Source organism: Podarcis vaucheri, assembly GCF_965113315.1.
Source record: "Podarcis vaucheri genome assembly, chromosome: 10".
Taxonomy (NCBI): domain Eukaryota; kingdom Metazoa; phylum Chordata; class Lepidosauria; order Squamata; family Lacertidae; genus Podarcis; species Podarcis vaucheri.
In genome coordinates, this window is record NC_138748.1 from 69,999,514 (window position 1) to 70,020,866 (window position 21,353).

General features: G+C 48.4%; 1 protein-coding gene across 1 annotated transcript in view; it reads left to right on the forward strand.

The window, feature by feature from the left end:
* UBE2H (ubiquitin conjugating enzyme E2 H) overlaps positions 1-20,455 on the forward strand; it is a 64,062-nt gene extending 43,607 nt beyond the window's left edge. Inside the window, exons 4-7 of the mRNA XM_082239321.1 lie at positions 8,822-8,861; positions 10,157-10,209; positions 11,776-11,904; positions 16,086-20,455. Of these exons, the coding sequence (XP_082095447.1) occupies positions 8,822-8,861; positions 10,157-10,209; positions 11,776-11,904; positions 16,086-16,210 (347 nt within the window). The 3' untranslated portion in view covers positions 16,211-20,455. The remainder of the gene's footprint in view (positions 1-8,821; positions 8,862-10,156; positions 10,210-11,775; positions 11,905-16,085) is intronic.
* The last annotated feature ends 898 nt before the right edge of the window (positions 20,456-21,353 follow it).

Genomic DNA, 21,353 nt, shown 5'->3' on the forward strand with positions numbered 1-21,353 from the left:
GGGTTCAGCCAGGCCAGAGAATAAGATTGTAAGGACAGCCTTGCTGGGTTAAGGCCAGTGACTCATCTAGTAAAGGTAAAGGGACCCCTGACCATTAGGTCCAGTCGTGACCGATTCCGGGGTTGCGGCGCTCATCTCGCTTTATTGGCCGAGGGAGCCGGCGTACAGCTTCCGGGTCATGTCGCCAGCATGACTAAGCCGCTTGTGACGAACCAGAGCAGCGCATGGAAACGCCGTTTACCTTCCCGCCGGAGCAGTACCTATTTATCTACTTGCACTTTGATGTGCTTTTGAACTGCTAGGTTGGCAGGAGCAGGGACTGAGCAACGGGAGCTCAGCCCGTCGTGGGGATTCGAACCGCCAACCTTCTGATCGGCAAGTCCTAGGCCCTGTGGTTTAACCCACAGCACCACCCGCGTCCCATCTCATCTAGTACAGCATCCTATTCTCATAGCCCAAACAACACAAGCAGAAGCTGGGTACACCTGCACCCCTTCTATTTGTGATGCCCACCATCTGGCATCCAGAGGCTTCTTGCCACCCGAAGTGGTGGTAAAACTTAGACATCGTGGCCAGTAGATGTGAGAGGCGAGAGAGAGGAGCGAAACCCTCCAGAGTGTCAGGCCAGGGAAGTGGTCCCAGATGTGTTGCAGCCAAGAGGAGGACGAGGTGGCAATGAGGAGCAAGGATGCAGGATTCGTGTTGGAGGGTTTCTTAAGAGAAGGCAGGGACGCCGAGCAGCGATGGCTGCAGGCAAGAATCAGTGCCTGAGCAGGAGAGGGCAAAAGCCACAGGAGCCTTATAGCCAGGGTGAGGAGCCTCAAGACTACAACTCCCATCATCCTTGACCATGCTTGCTGCTCTGGCTGATAGGCTTTGGAGTCCTAACACTGAGTGAGCGCCAGAGTCCGCAGGCCTGGTTGATGCCTATAAACCAGTGTTTCCCAAACTTGGGTTTTTCTTTTTGATCCTCTGTTCCTAGTATCCTATCACCCCTGGGAGGAGGGGAGCTATTGGTGCTCTGTTTTCAAAAATTCTTAGTAGCTCCATCCTTTTGTTTTTGAATAGATTTCTTGTTCTAAAAATAAAATTTGCCAGGTTATGATCTAGAAACGTGATCAGAGCTCGTACCGAGTGACTGTCTTGATATAAGTACTCTGTGGCAACTATGTCAGATGTTTTTACCTGGTAAAATACCATTTAAAATGGACAGAAGGTGCTTCATGTGATCCACCCCAGCCTTTGGATAATTGGCCAAAACGAGCTTTTGAGGAATTAGAACCAAGTCCCATCCCTTTTTTTGTACACAAAGCTAGCCGATGAATTCCCATCAATGTTTAGGGCAGCGCGTCTTCCCCGCTGTCCCCGGACCTCTTTTGAAGCAAGGGGCGGCGGGGAGAAGATCACTTCTCCCCGTTGCCAGCCCCGCAATTTCCGTTGCCTTCCCCTCTCTCCCCGGACCCCTTTTGAACCAAGGGGCGGCAACGGGGAGAAGCGATTCTCCCCGCTGCCCCTGCCCTTACTTTAAAACAGGTCCGGGGACAGAGGGGAAGGCACGCGGCGCTTCCCCTCTGTCCCCGGACGGTCTCCATAGGAACGCATTGATTGATTTTCAATGCATTCCTATGGGAAACTGTGCTTCGCAAGACGAAAAACTCGCAAGAAGAAAAAACTTGTGGAACGAATTAATTTCGTCTTGCTAGGCACCACTGTAGAAGGAGTGTACCGTTCTTTGGTCAAGGGTATACGATAGCTGCGCTCCCCTGCTAGAACCTCCAAAGCAAGCTCAAGGTCCATTTGTAGGAGAACGTAGGGTAGTCAAGCCAAACTTGGGTTTCTAGCTGGGTTTTTTTGGAATACAACTCCCATCATCCCTAACGAGCAAAACCAGTGGTCAGGGATGATGGGAACTGTAGTCTGAAAAAACAGTCAGATACCCAAGTTGGAGAAACACTGATATAAGATTCAGGGTTGCCACCCTTCTTTGCAGGAAGGCAGGTGGTGACGGAGGGGCCTTGTGACGTAGAAGAACTTCCTTGGGGAATTGTGGCCCCCGCGGCTCAGGTGTCTCCCCCTCTTATCTTCACCGCCTTCAATAGTGTGACACATTCATTGCCTGAAGCCATTGCCCTCCATGCAAGACTGCCTCTGGCTCCAGCATCGCTGCCAGGACGGCTTGCCCTTCTGCAAGTTTGGCTTTGTGCCTCTGCTTGCACCTCTCAGAGACTCGGCAGAGTCGCCTGCCTGCCTCCCAGAGCCTCTCTCTCCCTCTCTCTCCCTCCATACGGATTCTATAAAAAGATCCTTTTATTTATTTTTCAAAACAGCTCTGATAACAGAGGAGGTTGGGAGGCTGGTGGCCGGGAAGAGGGACGGCGGCGTGAGGCTGTGTCTAGACTCCCTGAAACAGCCTCGGTACCTCATTAAGAGAGGCGCCACCAGCTTTTCAGCGAGGGAACCCAAGGTAATCGGGCAGAAAAAGGTGGCAGGTCTCCGTGGTGACGAGATGCTAATTGCTTCCCAGGCATTGCTGCTGCTAATTACTGTTTGTGCTGCAAATGCCTGTCATTGTGATGAGCGGCTTGTCAAGTGGAGGTGTCCATTGAGAGCTTTGGGAGTGCAGTGCACCTCTGCACAAATGCACATTCTCCCACCCCATAACACACTTCACAGGTTCTGTGTGGGCGCAGATCCAGCATCTAGTTGGTGCCGGAGGGCTGGTTTTGCCCTTGGCACAACAGCGCCCCCCCCCAAGGGTAGCAGTCCCCTTGGCAGCCACCCCACGAAATTCCTAGAATGGAGGGCTACCTTCCCTGATTGATCCCAGCCCTTGAAGACTGAACCTTTTTCTCCTTGGTCACTCTGCGTAACCAAGGGATATAAATGCATATAAATATGTTGCCGCTTAGTCGTGTCCGACTCTTCTTGACCCCCTGGACCAGAGCACGCCAGGCACTCCTGTCTTCCACTGCCTTCCGCAGTTTGGTCAAACTCATGTTCGTAGCTTCGAGAACACTGTCCAACCATCTCGTCCTCTGTCGTCCCCTTCTCCTTGTGCCCTCCATCTTTCCCAACATCAGTGTCCTTTCCAGGGAGTCTTCTCTTCTCCTGAGGTGGCCAAAGTTTTGGAGCCTCAGCTTCAGGATCTGTCCTTCCAGTGAGCACTCAGGGCTGATTTCCTTCAGAATGGACAGGTTTGATCTTCTTGCAGTCCATGGGACTCTCAAGAGTCTCCTCCAGCACCAGAATTCAAAAGCATCCATTCTTTGGCCATGAGCCTTCTTTATGGTCCAGCTCTCACTTCCATACATCACTACTGGGAAATTTGTATGCCTGTTGTCTTTGTCCATTGAGTTTTCTTGGCAGGGATACTGGAGTGGCTTGCCGGTTCCTGCTCCAGGTGGATTACGTTTGGTCAAAACTCTCCACTATGACCTGTCCGTCTTGGGTGGCCCTGCACGGCATAGCTCATAGCTTCTCTGAGTTATTCAAGCCCCTTCACCACGGCAAGGCAGTGATCCATGAAGGGGGCATATTAATATATATGCGTTTAAATCAAGGGATTTATACCCCACCTTTGGACTTTAAAAGCTCTCAGTGTAGCTTACAGAACCAGATTCACATGACCGGATGGTTGGCATAAACATCAATTATAAAAAGTGCCTTTCTGCTGCTTTTTACATTTTATTTTTTTGTAATAGGAGGACACTCTGTGAATTACCCCCTATAGAAAAGAATAGGAGTATGTTGTGTAAACCGTGGGTGATGTGCTAAACCATGGCTCTGTGTTATGTGCGAAAGGAGCCCAGCAACTTAACCATGGTTCATTGGCCATGGCTAAAGATCGCTTCTCAACCAAGCTTTGTACTTGGATTATAAACCTTAGTTAACGATACTTATAGCATATTGCAGAAGGCGGGGAAAATAATGCAGGTACAGAAGTCTGTTTGCTGGGTACCCTGTCAGCCAGAAGCAGTGAGTGAAAATAGGAATATTGAATTCTAATATTCACTGTATTTAATAATGAGGCCTAGTAATACTGAAGTTGGAAGGCTGACTGATATGCCCACAAGCTTTGGCTGACTGGCTAATAAAATAGTTATAATTGTGTAATCCCACCAGGTTTCACCACAAAACCCAGCTTCTTTTTAATGTTTGTGGTTGGCAATTGGTGGTGATAATGGTTATAATATTGACATCAGAAGGCTGGCTAATATGTCCACAAGATGTGGGTGGTCTGTTGTTCCTCATAATTATTATTTTCAATGAGAAGACGAGAAAGCCGTGCTCTGCCTCCGGGCTGTTTTTCTGCCAGGGCTAGCAATTCTGTTTATTATTTGTTTATTTCAACAATTTGTATACCGCTTAATCCGCCTTCTCTAAGGGGTGTTCAGGAGACCGGATGCATCAAGACTGAAAATGAATACTTGCTGTTTTAACTTACTAAATTTCTTGGTCGCCCTTCATCCGAGGATCACATGGCAATTTACAATATAAAAACACAAAAATACACATCCTGTTCACAAGCAGTAACCTCCCCTGCCTCCCAGTTGAAAAGGCCATAGATTGTTTAATAAGCCAAAGAGAGAGGAATGTTTTTGCCTGGCGCCTAATGATTTGTAATGAAGGCACCAAGCGAGTCTACCGGGGGTGAGCGTTCTACAAAAATCAGTTTTAAAAGCCTTCTTATTTATTTATTTATTAAGTCTTGAATAAATGGCGGAAGTTCAACAGGGAGGGAGACCTCAGTGTGACCTCAGCTAGAAGCGAGTTCCATAATAATAATAATAATAATAATAATAATAATAAATTTTATTTATATCCCGCCCTCCCCAGCCGAAGCCGGGCTCAGGGCGGCGAACAACAATAAGATAGTACAACATTCTAAAATCATTTCATTCTAAAATTAATTCAAATCAAATTGATGGCAACCATTGGGCTAGAGTTCTGTGAAGATTGCCAAGGAGGGAGTCAGGCTGTGCCTTGGCCAAAGGCCTGGTGGAACAGCTCTGTCTTGCAAGCCCTGCGGAAAGATGTCAAGTCCCGCAGGGCCCTGGTCTCTTGGGACAGAGCGTTCCACCAGATCGGGGCCACAGCCGAAAAAGCCCTGGCTCTAGCTGAGGCCAGCCTAACCTCTCTGTGGCCTGGGACCTTCAAGATGTTTTTGTTTGAAGACCGTAAGTTCCTCTGTGGGACATACCAGGAGAGGCGGTCTTGTGGGTATGAGAGTCCTAGGCCGTATAATAATAATAATAATACTGCAATAATAACTGCTCTCTCCATCTGGTGCATCTGAACTGGAGGGGACTGCCAACAGTGGCAGTGGGAAGGTTTTGGCTGACCTCTGTAGTGCTGTAGAGCTTTTCCCCATAGGGCTGGATGCCAGCCCTTGTTGCTTGTAGGGCAGGAAGTAAAAGAGCCCAGTCCAGGGCTAGAAGGAGGCGGGCCTGATCCTGAAGCCCTGAGCACACCCTCGCCTCCAACCTGGCAATTGTACCCTGTTGTGCCAGTTCAAGAGTTTCAGTCGTTATTGTTATACGGTAAAAAAATTAAAAAATGGCTACCTTTCCACCGAATTTGCTTCTCCAGTGTTCCTGCTGAGGCTGTCTCATCCTCTTGATCCAAGTTTGGAATATGAGAAGCCTGTTGGTGGATGGGTTAAGTTTTGCAAGGCTGTTAAAGGTAAAGGTAAAGATACCCCTGACCATTAGGTCCAGTTGCGGATGACTCTGGGGTTGTGGCGCTCATCTCGCTTTACTGGCCAGTGGAGTCAGTGTACAGCTTCCAGGTCATGTGGCCAGCATGACTTAAGCTGCTTCTGGCGAACCAGAGCAGCACATGGAAACGCCGTTTGCCTTCCTGCCGGAGTGGTACCTATTTATCTACTTGCACTTGATGTGCTTTCGAACTGCTAGGTGGGCAGGAGCTGGGACTGAGCAACGGGAACTCATCCCGTTGCGGGGATTCAAACCACTGACCTTCTGATCGGCAAGCCTTGGGCTCTGTGGTTTAGACCACAGCGCCACCCTCGTCCCTTGCAAGGCTGTTAGCTTCCTTTAACTAGAGGCAGGATCTTGCCTTGCTGCCGGAAGCTGGTGAATTGGAAACTGGATGTGCCTTGCTGTGGAAGGGGCATGCTAGATTTCTGCCCAGGTAGTCTTCCACCTGTGAGAAATCTCTCAACATCCGTGGGGGTAGGGTGGGGAGACAGAACCACTGTTTGGGGTGGAGGGAGGAGAAGATAATATAATAATATGTGCAAGCAGAGCTGCTTGGACGCTCGTAGCAGGTCACAGGGCAGCCAGCCAGTCCTCCTGATCATCTGATGAGGCTGTTGGAACATCAACGGCCGTGCTTGCTGTGATTTTGGAATGAGCTGGCAAGAACATGTCCAGCACTCCCGAAAAGTGTCTTCCTGCTTGTCAAAAGCACAAGGCAAAATGCCGACACGATTCCACGGGAGGGTGTATGCCCTTCACCCTGTTCCATTGCTCGCGAATTCTGTTCTGGATGGGGATTGAGGGGACGTGAAACCAAAACAAAAAACCCAGTGCAGGGAAGAACTTGACCTTCAGCTCCCAAGAGGTGTATAGCAGGTGCCTCTGGCTCACCCAGTGAGCTGGACTCTTGCCCCCCCCCCCGTGCCATGGCAGTTGCGGGTCAGGCCGGGAAGTCCCAATGGCAAGGCCTTCAAGCAGTATTCACTTGGCACTGGATCCTAGGGGACGAAGCAAAGGTTCAGGGAGCTTGTGTGCACATTTCACCTAAATAGCGACTCAAGTTGGACAGAGCCCAAGGGGTGAACCAGTTGCAGGCCGAGCTTAATTGGAAGTCGGTAGAAGAGGATGCGGGTGGCGCTGTGGGTTAAACTACAGAGCCTAGGACTTGCTGATTGGAAGGTTGGCGGTTCGAATCCCCGTGACGGGGTGAGCTCCTGTTGCTCAGTCCCTGCTCCTGCCAACCTAGCAGTTCGAAAGCACATCAAAGTGCAAGTAGATAAATAGGTACCGCTCCGGCGGGAAAGTAAACGGCGTTTCTGTACGCTGCTCTGGTTCGCCAGAAGCGGCTTAGTCCTGCTGGCCACATGACCCGGAAGCTGTATGCCGGCTCCCTCGGCCAATAAAGTGAGATGAGCGCTGCAGCCCCAGAGTCGGCCACGACTGGACCTAATGGTCAGGCGTCCCTTTACCTTTACCTAAAAGAGGATGGAGGACTGGAACGAAGATGTGGCAGTCAAGTCCTCTACTCTTGAATGTTTACATCTCTTACAAGGCTGCTGCAGCCTCCTCCTCCTCCCATGTAAAGGGAGGTTACTAGCCTGTGATGCCTGCATCCTGCTCTTTTGCTTTCTGTTGCTACGTAAAGCTGTGCACCTGCCAAATGGCCTGGAATGTGGTCGATTTGGCAGTGGCCCCTGTCTGATAACCCTCAGGCCATGGGTTCAAGGCGGACAAGAATTCTGAAACCCCAGGTGCTTTCCTGTGTTTGTGAGCCAGGAATTCTAGAGTTTGGCGGCGGCAGCTCCTGTGATTTGGAAGTGACGTGTAGGGGTGTGTTTTCCAAAAACAGAGGAACAAACGCACCTTTCAGTGGCACAAGTCTTGAGTCTTTCATGTTTTGACCCTGCCTGTCGGCTTCTCGTTAAATCAGCATCAGATTAGCACATAGCCATAGTAAATATTCAGCCCAGGAGAGTTAAGTTCATAGAGCAGGCCCACCTGTATTCAGTCACTGGCTAATGGTTTTCAAGGGACGCAGGTGGCGCTGTGGGTTAAACCACAGAGCCTAGGACATGCCGATCAGAAGGTCGGCGGTTCGAATCCCCGCGACGGGGTGAGCTCCCGTTGCTCGGTCCCTGCTCCTGCCAACCTAGCAGTTCGAAAGCACATCACAGTGCAAGTAGATAAATAGGTACAGCTCCAGTGGGAAGGTAAATGGCGTTTCAGTGTGCTGCTCTGGTTCGCCAGAAGCAGCTTAGTCATGCTGGCCACATGACGTGGAAGCTGTACGCCGGGCTCTCTCAGCCAGTAAAGTGAGATGAGCGCCGCAACCCCAGAGTCGGTCACGACTGGACCTAATGGTCAGAGGTACCTTTACCTTTACCTAATGGTTTTCATGGAAATGGGCACAGCTGCTGAGCCTGCAGCCATTTGGGGTCTTCAGACAGGGTCAGCTACTTAGGTTCTGGGAAGCGCAAATCAGTGAATTGTGTCTCTTTTATTAAGCCTTGGGAACTCCCGACCATTGCATCTCAGCTTGATGTGTTAAGATGGGCTTCATGAGATGCAGTGAACATAACGTGGTGATTTCTGATTTCTTGAGTGCCTCTAGTCTGCGGCAACTTCTCCAAAGCCAGCGTCCATCCGCTTTGGTGGTGCTTGGCTGACAGTAGGTTTTGCTCAACTTCAAATGGGAAACTGTAGTTTGGGATTCCGCCACCCTTCCTTTCCATGTGTGAATGACGGAATTCAGGAGCGGAGCAGCACACTGTGCTTTAGGGACCAGTGGCTTTCTACCAGAACAAAACTAGGGACATGCATGCCATTTTTTTTAGTTGTTCAGCGCAACAACATTCCTTAAAATACTTTCATTTAGGCAAGCCTGTCCGGAAATGTAGATGTTGATTTATTTTGATCTTCTTCTTTTTTTACAGTTAATTTTAATTACTTTTAAGTGTTTTCAACTTTTTTTATTGATCATTTTAATATTTCTTGTAAACCACTTAGAGGCTTCACTACAATCATATATAAGTTTTCTTAAGTAAATAAAAGATAACGGTGATGAAGGTTGCTAACATCTCCTTTGTTTGTCTCCATTGCAGGATTCATGAATAAAATTTTCCATCCCAATATTGACGAAGCGTAAGTGATTGAAGATGTTTTGTACTAAACAAAATTATTTAGGGGGGAGGGTTATCTCTTAACCTCAGTGCATAGCTTCTTTTCTAATTCAGGAAGGGGAAGAGAATGGATATGTGATGAGTTAAGATATTTTTTTAAAAAAAGAAGGAAAGATGGTGAAGACCAATTTATTCACCCTCTCTGTTGAGGATAAGGCAAGAAGTCAGGGGCTTATGCAAGTTTTCAAACACCCTGCCCTTAGAGAACCCTTTCCATTTTCTGTTATCTACTGGGGAGCTCCTTAATGTTTTAGAAGATTCTTGAGACTCAATTTAGGGTTCCAGCACCAGGCAGGTTACTCAGCCCGGGCACAGCTTTGGATAAACCCTGTGCCCTGCAGGGCTAAATGGAAGATGAAGCGCTATGGCTTAAAATGGTAACCCAAGTTCATATTGTCTGGATTTATCCGTCTGTGTGGATAGGCATTTATATGTAATCCATGTAAACTGTGGCTTTGGGGGCCCTCTTGGTTAAGACTGGGTCAAATGCTCTAGCGTACCTGTGGGCAGGCTTCCAGCTTGCAGGATCAAAGTCTACCAACTGGAGCCAGAGGCAATAACAGCACATTCTCAGCCCTGGGACTTTTTTCAGTACCAGAAGTGAGCTGTCTTCTTACACAAAAAATCTACTCCTGAATCTTCCTTCCTTCCTTCCTTCCTTCCTTCCTTCCTTCCTTCTTTCTTTCTTATTTTTCACCCCCCCAAAAAAAACCTTTACAGATTTTAACATAGACCATAAATTACTTTATCCGTTGTCTTCCCATCCTCCCCTTCCATGGTTCCCATATTTACCCTTGAATGCTGCGTAATTTCACGTAAACTATTCAATACATCCATTTTAACCTATTTATCTTAATAATTAACACTGTTGCTCATATTTCAAGTCCTACATCTTTCTTTTTTCTTTTCTTCTTCTTCTTCTTCTTCTTCTTCTTCTTCTTCTTCTTCTTCTTCTTCTTCTTCTCTCTCTCTCTCTCTCTCTCTCACACACACACACACACACACACACACACACCCCTTTCTGTGTTTCAGCAACTTAATTTAGGGGAAGGAAACTAGGTAAACCATTGGGTGCCATAAATCTTTCCAGTCTCCCAAAGGTCTTCCTGTAGATTCCAGTCTGCTTTTTTTTTGCCCGCTTCCATGAAACGTACTGGGTGTTAATAGGGAAGGGAAGATCTGAACTCGTGTAGCCGCTGTACCAGACCAGCACTGCCTAACTGCAAATGGAAGTCAACCCTTGTTTGTCTCTTTCAGGTCAGGAACTGTATGTCTAGATGTAATTAATCAGACTTGGACAGCTCTCTATGGTGAGTCAAGAAATGCATGGCGTCGGTGGTTTTGTACTATACAAGGGGTGGATGTGCGCGCACACATATTTTAGCTTGTTGTCTGAGAGCACAGTCTTGCACATGTGCTTTGAAGTGTGCAGATTGCAAGAGTCCCCGCCCCCTTGCAACGCTGGCACCCATTTTAGGAACTCTTTCACCTTGAACATAGCACACTCTAGAATTTGGCATCCCAGGGGTTAATGCTCTCAAGGACAACGAAGATTACTTCAGCTACTTCTATAGTACCAAAACAGAGTTGCCATATTCATTAAAATTCATTAAAATGGTGTTAAACAAATTCAGCTGACATGCAGACCTTCACAAGCGGTACTCTAGCAATAGGATAGTTTTAAAAGAGTGAGCATTTACTCCCCCCACGTACAAAGGATGAGCAAATCCCTAAGCCTTGAAGCTCGCTGGGTGGCCAGTCACCAACCCTCAGCCTAACCTACCTCTCAAGGTGGTTAGAATCATAGAATCCTAGAGTTGGAAGAGACCACAAGGGCCATCGAGTCCAACCCCCTGCCAAGCAGGAAACACCACCAGAGCACTCCTGACATATGGTTGTCAAGCCTCTGCTTAAAGACCTCCAAAGTAGGAGACTCCACCACACTCCTTGGCAGCAAATTCCACTGTCAAACAGCTCTTACTGTCAGGAAGTTCTTCCTAATGTTTAGGTGGAATCTTCTTTCTTGTAGTTTGGATCCATTGCTCCGTGTCCGCTTCTCTGGAGCAGCAGAAAACAACCTTTCACCTTCCTCTATGTGACATCCTTTTATATATTTGAACATGGCTATCATATCACCCCTTAACCTCCTCTTCTCCAGGCTAAACATGCCCAGCTCCCTTAGCCGTTCCTCATAAGGCATCGTTTCCAGGCCTTTGACCATTTTGGTTGCCCTCCTCTGGACACGTTCCAGTTTGTCAGATAATAGTTTGTTGTGTGAGGATAATATGGAGATGCACATGCACCACACTGAACTCCTTGAAAGGAAGGCAGGAAATAATAGATTGATTGATCGATGGATAAGATTAGCTAGCCAGCCGTCTGGGTGAGCAGGGCCATCTTACTGGTTCCATCTTACTGGAATGGTAAGTCCTATGAGGTGGGGGCACAACCACTTTCGCCGAATAGATGTTGTAGTGGTAGTAGAGATAATGGCAAATGGCTCTTTTGAAGGCCAGCTTCAGACATTACAGTGGTGCCCCGCAAGACGAATGCCTCGCAAGACGGAAAACTCGCTAGACGAAAGAGTTTTCCGTTTTGGAGGTGCTTCGCAAAACGAATCTCCTATGGGCTTGCTTCGCAAGACGACAATGTCTTGCGAGTTCCTGCGGGTTTCCCCCCCTCCCCCCTTTTTCTAAGCCGCTTAGCAGCTGATCTGATAAGCCGCTAAAAGCGCTAATAGCGCTAATCCGATAATCCGTCAATGGGCTTGCTTCGCAAGACGAAAAAACCGCTAGACGAAGAGAATCACAGAACGGATTCTTTTCGTCTTGCGAGGCACCACTGTACATGTCAAATTCTTTTTGTGTCTTTTTCAGATCTTACCAATATATTTGAGTCGTTCCTGCCCCAGTTGCTGGCGTACCCCAACCCCATAGATCCCCTTAATGGTGACGCGGCAGCCATGTACCTTCACCGACCAGAAGAATACAAACAGAAAATTAAAGGTAAGGGCTTTGGAAGCGCGAGAAACCATTAGCAGCCTGTCTTGGATCTTTGTCGCGGAAAGCATTTGGGTCTGAAGAACTCGGCACCGTCTTGCTTATGCTGCGGCTTTGGCAAGCCAGTTGCTAACCTCCCAGGTGAAGGGAAGCAACGTCTAACTGAGGTGTCCATCTCACTTGGGAGAGGCCAGCTAGCCTTAAAAGGAACGGCAGGGTGGGGAATCGCCAGGCCTTATTTTGGGGAAAGGAGGCTTATTCAGTTACGAAACAAGCAAAACAGGGCAACAAGCTTCGGTTTGGTGAACCAGTGTCTAGCGTGGTGGATTTCTTGTGTAACCACACCACAGTGATGTTTAAAGCAACTTTATTTGGTCGTAGCAAATAAATAAATTCAATTCAATAAATAAATAGCAGTGGCCGCTGGAGAACCCACAGAAGGGGAGATCTCAGCACACCTCCTTCCAGCAACTCCTGCAGCCAAGCTGGAGCCAAACGTCTTCCTCTGCTTTCCTTTGGACCACATCAGTGAGGCTTGGGGAGTCTATGCAGCCCAGGACCTCCACACACGCTGCCCAGGCTTGCTCCCGGGAGAGGTCACTTCAGTGCTGCTGATGCAGCGGTTTGACTTCATCCCCAGAGGCGCACTCCCTTGTCTCTCGAGACAGACAGATGCCAACAACAGGCCTATAAATTGCATGGGCTTGTAGAAAGGCATTCCTTCACCTTAGCCTTGCACACGTGTAGGAATTTTTCACCCTATAAGACGCACCAGACCATAAGACACACCTAGTTTTTGGAAGAGGAAAACGGGGTGGGGGAATTCTGAATCCCATAAGCCAGAACAGCAATCCATAAGCTGGCTGTCCTGGCTTCTTGCTTGGCCACGCGCAGCCTCTCGTGGGCAGGGGGAGCCTTCATCCCCTGCCCGCGAGAGGCTGTGCACAGCTAAGGCTCCCCCAAGAGCCACGCTCCCTTTAAAGAGCACGCGGAGCGTGTGTGCGGCTCTTGGGGGCTTTTCCCTGAGGAGGGAGAAGGGCAGTCCTTCTCCCTCCTCGGCGAAAAGCCCCCAAGAGCCACACACACGCTCCACGCGGCTCTTTAAAGGGAGCTCTGAGCAGAGCCTCCCACCTGCATTCGCTCCATAAGACGCACACACATTTCCCCTTGCTTTTTAGGAGGGGGAAAGTGCGTCTTATAGAGCGAAAAATACGGTAAGTCACAATCTCAGAGGCAGAGTAGGCCTGGATTGAGCTGAACGCTCAGTTCAGTGCGGATAACAGGGAGACCGCTTTATCTCAGGCTAGCTCAAGGCTGGGATTTTCCCGCACAAACCTTCTTGACGCATTCGTAATAGAGTGTGAACAAGCAGATTCTTCCAAGGATATCCTTTCACACTCCCTTTGATGGGTTTTACAGGTTGTTGGTTGTGGGACGCGGGTGGCACTGTGGTGTAAACCACTGAGCCTTGGGCTTGCTGATCGGAAGGTTGGCGGTTCGAATCCCCTCGACGGGGTGAGCTCCTGTTGCTCGGTCCCTGCTCCTGCCAACATAGCAGTTCAAAAGCACATCAAAGTGCAAGTAGATAAATAGGTACCGCTCCACCGGGAAGGTAAACGGCGTTTCCATGTTCTGCTCTGGTTTTGCCAGAAGCGGCTTAGTCGTGCTGGCCGCTGTCTGCGGACAAATGCCGGCTCCCTCAGCCAGTAAAGCGAGATGAGTGCTGCAACCCCAGAGTCGTTCACTACTGGACTTAACTGTCAGGGGTCCTTTACCTTTACTGTTACTATCAAAAGCAGGTGCTATAATTTCCACTACACTAGCTAGGGGAGAGAGAAGAATTGCTCCCAGCCCGAGATGTGTGTAAGACTGGTGAGAGAAGGAACTAATGGACAGCTGTGTCCTTTTCCCTGCTACACCGCTGAGTATGCAACATCAAAATCAATCTGGGACTTCCACATCAACTCCCCATCACCACCGCCACTATGAAATATCCCTTGTTTTAGCTTTGCTATGCATGACATCGGCTGGTAGACCTGGGATGCCCTGCCACACCTCTCCCCACACACCCCAGTTGCGTGACAGGCAGGCAGCTACAAGTTGGGAGTTGCTCAGGCACTGACAAGATGCAAAGAGCTTTCTGGCAACAGTGGCACTTAAAAATAGCCTCCGTGCCGATGCCTTGAGTTGCAGCAGCTCCTCTGCGCTGGGAGACAAGGCTCTGTAAATGCATAATTTATCTCGTCTTCCCTTTTTAACTGACGGAGCCGTAGAAGTCGTTCTGGTGTACCCCTGGGGGAGGGACTACAAGGCCCCGTTGCTTTAGCGGAATCAGCCCACAATGTGTTGGAGCTAGAATTCAAGAAACCTGCCTCTTAACAGGTCTCAGCAGTAGATGGTCAGTGACAAGTACTTCTGTGACGGTTGCCTTCTCCAGTTCTCTAGAGAGAGGCAATTGCACTTAGGCCTGCTCAGACGGATTCTGACACAGCTGCGCCACATTTTGAGTAGCCGTTCCTCCTCCCCCCGGGTCTCTCTCAGCTGTCCCACCAGCACTGAGAGGCAGGCTGTGAGATTTAGGCCTCATTTGCGTAGATACGACACCCACAGGCCGCTGAGCATCTTTTCCTAACATGGAGCTTTGTAACACACATCCTTCCTGGGATATATAGTAATTGCTGCAGCTTCCTGAAACTGGAAGCCCTTTTTTGCTGAATGGCTTTTTTAAAGAAGGGATACGGGCTGTGGGTTGTTCTGACACACACCAAAATGCATATCTGAGAGTCTGAGGCGATGAATGGAGCTGTCCTAGGAGATTTGCACCCAGCAGCTAGTTCTGAGCATCACCCAGCGCATTGAGAACACGCAGAGAGCCCTGCTAGGTTACTTGACGCAGAGGGAACCGGTGGACTGTACCACTTCAGAGCTCAGGGGGAGGGTGCGTGCCACTTTTCTGAATGCTCTCCTGTGTAAAACAAAACACAGAGTACAGATTTTCTGGGAGCTCCCCTGTCTGCTCTCCCACCATTGGTGCTCCTAACTTCCTGGAATCCATCCTCCCATTTTTATAGTTAGACACCAGGCTTTAAAAAACTCATGTCTTGACTCTGTCGTTTTCCCGCTAACTGGTCTCATTCCACTATCTCTTCTGCCCCCCTCCTCTCCCCAGTCCTTGTGTCTCTTGGTCTGTCTTAGCCCCCTCCCCTGAGGCTTGCAATCTCTGCCTTCTGTCCTGTTTGACGTCCAGCACCCAGAACACGTGTGTGCTTTAGAAATAATTCAGAAACATGTTTCTGCACCTCCCTACACTTTTGAAGGTTTCTACCCTCTCCATTCATTTGCGGTGTGCTCTGCTGAGCCTTTCCTCGCTCTTCCCACCCCCTCCAGCTTCAGGACTTTTCTGTGCTTTGCACAGAGATGCGTTCCCAAGCCGAGCACGTCGTGAGAGTCCCAGCTGTCTTGCGCCAGTGGTGGTGTACTGGTTAGCGCATCAGATCAGGACCTGTGTACTGGTTAGCGCATCAGATCAGGACCTGAGACACCATGGTTGAAATCCCCACTCTGCCACAAAGCTCGCTGGGTGAACTTGCAGGGACCTTAAGCCTAAACCAGCCTTTCTCAACCTGTGGTTCCCCAGATGTTGTTGAACTACAACTCCCATCACTCCTAGCTAGCAAGGCCAGATTTCAGGGAAGTTGGGAGTTGTAGTCCAACAACATCTAGGGACCCACAGGTTGAAAACCGCTGGGCCCCAACCCTACCTGGCCAGGGTCAAATAAGGAGGGGGAGAACCAGTTACAGGAACTCTTTGGAGAGGAAGGTGGGGTTATAACTGCAGTAAATAAATAAATACACCGGAAGGCACTAAAGCACAGAAAAACGGGTAAGATGATCACAGGTGCAAATGTTGACTGTTGTTTATTATTATTTCTTAAATCTTGCTTTTTAAGATTTTTCAGACAAGTACTAATGTTTGAGCAAGGGCTTGTCCTTGCTGAAATCTGGGGGTCATTTTGGTGGTGGGGGGCATGTGCAGGCATGTCGAAAAAGCACATTAAGGTGTCGAGAAGCAGTTTGTGGTCTGTTGCTTTGAGGGACCTCAGGGTGTTCCTTGAGTGTGTATGTTGATCGTCCCTCTTTTTCTTCCCCTGCCCCCACCCCCCACCTTTCTCTTTCCCCCCATCCAGAATACATTCAGAAATATGCAACAGAGGAAGCGCTAAAAGAGCAGGAAGAAGGCACTGGGGACAGCTCTTCGGAGAGCTCCATGTCTGACTTTTCAGAGGACGAGGCCCAGGATATGGAGTTGTAGTAGAAGCAGCACCCTGCTTTTCAGAGAGACTGACTTCCTAACCACGCGCTGAGAAGCAGACTATAATATTCATATTTAAACAAAGCAATTTTTTATTACTAAACAAGGTTTTTATGAATAATAGCATTGAGATATATATACATATATATATATCACCCTTTAGATCTTGATTTCTTTTGGTCATTTCTCAGAGCCCAAAAGTGCATCGTAGCGCATTTCCCACATTCCACTCGGTAGCAATATGCAGCCCAGATGCATGCGAGGGGTCCGTTTATAATTCCATTTGAGCAAGGGCAACTTGTGGGCTACTGAACTGTCAACCTAAAAAACAAAACACAAAAAAGCTGCTTTGCTAGGGAGAGGGTCTGGATGTTCCCTTTCCCCCCCCCTCCCTGCCCCCCACTTTTATTATCATTATTATTATTAATGGTTCCAAAGATGGCAGGAGACCCTCAGATGCAAAAGCCGAGCAGCGCTTGCAGAACGTCGGAGAAAAATATTGGGGGATAAACGCAAGAGGCAGTGAAGTCGGAAAGGTGCCCTTTCGATTCAGCCCGGCCGCTTTACACTTTAAACGGAGTTGCATTTTTAAGAAACGAAACACCGTCGCCAGAATACGCCGAGTTCTTCGAAGTGGTTCTGACAAAGGCGCCTTCCTTTGGCTTAAAGAACATTTTGCGCGGACTTCCTGCCCTGCCGCTAGAGACTGGCGATTGGTCCGGTTTGCTCGGGGGACCTTTTGAAAACCTGCGACTGGACAGTCAAAAGTCAACTTTACTGGTCTGGATCCCCAGTGTCCGTCTGCCTCTGTCGCTGTTACTACTCTTAAGGGACAGAAAGCAAGCAGAGTCCAACTTTGGCTTAGCTTTCCTGGAGCGCGTCACACCCAATCCATTTTTGGCCCCGCTGTTAAAACCACTGGCAGTTGTGATTATTCCACTCATTGATGTCTCTTCAAGCACTGTGCCCATGACCTCCTCCGGAGAGGTCTTCTTACAAGTCGGATTTGTCAAGAGCGTTGCAAGCCCATGGACAGTTTCATCGCCCCCCACCCCACCCAAGTTGCCGCTGATCACAACTCCATCGGTGGTCTCCCAAGTTTGCTAGTTCCTTCCTTCCTTTGCTCACTTGTGGCCCTTCTATAAAGCAGGCCAGACAATCTAGGAAAATCCAATATAATGCTCTTAGGAAGTGGGTCTGGTTTTTTGTTGTTTTGGAAGGGGAATTGATAATAAGAATGCTGGTTTCAGAGATTTTCTTCCGAATTAGATTCTTCCTCCCTTTTCATTTCTTGGGCGTTTTTTGAACACACAAATGTTCCTTCTCTCTTCCCCTCCACCCCGTCCCCCCTCCCCCAAAAACGGAATGGTAAGAGAACCCCCTCATATGTTGAATGCCTACCTGGGATGCTGACGTTACTTGAACATGGATAACGGCAAGGAAAACGCCCGGCAAGATGTGGATTTTGCAATCTGGACATTACCTCTGATGTATTTGTAAAGAGTTTTTTTTTTTTCTTTTTCTTTTTGGACAGGATGTGGGGAGGGCAGTTTTGGTGCAATGTCTGTGGGTGGGGTGGGGTGGGGGCAGTGAACGGAATTGGAACTCGGGTGACGTGAGCAGAATTCTGAATATCAAGCCAAGCCCCAGTCCGTTGTATTTCCTCCCCAGATTCCCCTGAAACGCCGTCAGAATTTTGTGGATTGTTCTGGGGTGCAAGGGGAAGACGCGTCGAGAGAGTACAATCTTAAAGCCTAATCAGTTTGCTCCCCCCCCCCTTTTGAAAAGATCTTATGTAAAGTAGAATTTAACTTTGGCATGATCATTTTCCTTTAATAAAGCAAAAGCATACCAAGAAGTTGAATTACGGGCATGAAGAAAAAAAACCAACAACAACCAAGAACCTTTTATTTTCTTTCTTTCTTTCTTTCTAAATTAAAAAAAACAAAACAGTAATGTGGTTATAGTAGCTGAGCTGAAGTTCTCTCCTTTAAGCAAGTATGGCTTGTTTAGGGGGGCAGGAGGGTTAGTATTAATATGGAACATGTAACTCTGTGCCATTTCCTTGACTCTGGAGGAGCGTGGGGAGAGCTCTGTTACTGCTGCAGAGCTCCTGAGACCAGCCTTCAACCTCGTGCCTTCCAGAGGTCGATGGACTACAATTCTCATCAGCCCCCGCCAGCTTGCTGGCTGAGGCTCATGGGAGTTGTAGTCCCATCAACCTGCGAAGGGCACAAAGTTGGCGAAGTTGGCCTTAGAGATGCCCTCTGCTTGTGTGGTGGCCTCTTAGGTGCTATTTAGGTCTAGATTTTGAGTGCTAAGGTGGCAGTGGTGATGGTGGTACCAATTTAAACAAAATAAATTGTATTTTTTCAATATTGTATATACAAATATTAGTGTTCTAATTCCCTTTACGCAGGTAACTTTTTCCTTGGGGGGGGGGGGAAGAATCTCAATCCTGGTGCACAGTTTTTAACAACTCTGACGTACACAGCTCTTTTCTCCTAAGCAAACACCCGTTCTTGATTTCAACAGTCCTGGCTTTTAAATTGAACGCACGGAAGCGGTTCCAAATGCAGACATGGTCCGTGTTAAATGGAATCCCACCCACCCCAAGAAAAGGCAGCACTGACTCTCCTCTCTACCCCCTCCCAGCATCCACACACTTTGCCCCTGGGGTGCAGAAGACCCATTTTCGCAATTCCTGTTTGATCGGACCCCTTGTTTGTGCGTTGCAGTTGCAAAGATCTCTTCTTCTGCATTTACTTTCCGGGTGTCAGGGAAGGCTGGCAAAACGCCCTTAGTGGAATGGGATCCACCTGGAAAGAAGAGTTTGTGAGGACCGACTTTATGAGTTAACTAGACCAGGCTCCCTTCTCCTCTGGTACCACTGATCTAAGCGCAGTTCCCTCTGTCCCCCTCTCTTTTTTTCGGCCTGCCCAGATCCCCTTTGCTCGCAGAGGTGCTCCGCTCTCAGCCAGACCAGATGGAAAGGCCACTTCCAGTCGCCAGCTCCCTTGCCATCCCTTCCGAAGTGCCAGCGTTCCTTTTGAAAACCACCTTTCAGGCTTCAGACCCAACTCCCAACGCAGCCGCCCCTGGGAAGCTGCAAAGCTGTGTGTGTTTGTTGTGAGTTGCCTTGTTAACGTGAACACACTCTGATGGGATCTCAATTGCTTGCACCGGCTGTTGCCCTTCTCCCTCCCCACCCGTAAAAGTCCGTTGTGCTTTTTGAGTGTTTCGGCACCGGTAGACGAAACCTCCCACATCGACCTTGGCGTTTGACCTGCTCCTCTTCCTCAAAATGCCTCTTAAATCACCCACAGAGACGTACTGCCGAAGCACACTTTTTATCCCACTCTGCTCGCCGTGCCGGTCTCCCAAGTCCACCTGTCAACCTTCTGTTAGTTGTTCTTGCTACACAATCTTGTGCTTTATATAAGAGAGAGGGGACCTGGGAAACAGAGGCAGAGAGCAGCATGGATCAGAGTGGCGCAGGGTTTTACCCAGGTGACGGCTGGTGGCGAAAGCAAATGGCCCTGGAGCTTTTCGTTGGCTAGGTCAGCTTGTAGAAAACCCCCAAAGCTCCCCGGCTTTTGTGGTCGGTTGATATTTTCCTACCTTTGGGGCAGCGGGTGGGAACTCCCACAAAGAAAAGGGGGTTCGTAGGGGAGGGGGTGAAGCTTTTATCCTCTTGGGGAAGGGTCCATGCTAGCTAGATCTGGAACAGATAAAGTAGTTAAACGTGTGGAGTGTCCGAAGGCGACTCCTGTGATCTGAGCGTGCGCTGGTTTTATATAAATATATATATAATATTTTCTCGCTCGCTCGCTTCCTTTTGTTCGTCTGAGTTGCTGTGGCACCTTGGAGCCAGAAGTCTCTTGCCGCATGAGAAAAGGCCATTTTCCTTCTCTCCTTTTTCTTTTACTGACTTGTGTTTGGTACATATTGTGTGAATACTTGAAGAGGTAAGCTGGGCCTCCAGCCGCTTCCATTCGAGTCCTTGCTTTTTTTCTCCTTCGGGGTTTTTTTTTTGGCTGGTTTGTCCCCCCCCCCCCCGTTTTCGTTTCCGCTTCCTCTCTTATACACCTGCCCCCCCCATCCTCTTTGCATTGTGATGATGTTAGTGGGCATGCCTGGCGCCACGGCAATTGCCTCTTCTAAGAATTATAACCTCTCAAAATAGTTGTGTATAATTAAAGAAACTGTAAACTTTTTTAAAAAATAAAATATGTATATACCTTGGCCCCTCGACTGGTAATTGCCCCAGGAGATATATATATATATATATACTGGGGGTGTGGGTCACTGCTGCTGCTGCCGACGCTTCGTAGGGCTTTTAAAAATTTGGAATAAATTGCATCTCTCCCTCTCCCGCCCCCCCAACCACTTTCGGATTTTGTGGCACCTATTCTCTCCTAACTCGATAGTACTGATATACGCATCCCCTAAAATGAGGTCCCAATCGGAGGGTTGGGTGTACTTTTTGTGACAAATCCACATTTGCGCCAGCTCTGCCTGTGACCTTACAAAAGGAGGCAGGAGGGCAATGTGGAGGAAACAGTTTGGGGAAATGGGATGGTGAAGACGATGAATGGATTTTTGTATATTGATTCCCAAGTTGCCAGCACAGAACTTTCATTGCCCCCCACTGTTGTTTTTTTTTTGGGTTTTTTCTTTTGAAGAATGTAGAATCCTAGAATTGCAGAGTTGAAAGAGGCTACAAGGTTCGCAGGAATCTTTTGCCCGACATGGGGTTTGATCCGACGTCCCTGAGATTAAGAGTCTCATGCTTTACAGACCGAACTATCCCAGCCCAATATGTAAGTGACCGCTTAAAAAAGCAAAACAAATTGTTACTTGTTATGGTCACAGATGGGAACTGGCAGGACGCAAGCTCAGGGGATGATGTGGTCAAACTGCAATGCTGGAATTCTTAAGAGTTGTGCTAGCCCAATGCTCAACAAAATGATAACTCAAAATCATTTGAACAGCATCTCAACATCCGCTTTGCTGGCCTGGGCTGATGTGGGTTGTTGTCATTGTTGATTAACAAAAAAAAAAAAATGGTTTTTTGCCACGGTAACTCAAAGCGACTTACATACACACATTAAACCACCATAAAAATATCTAAAAGGCAAAT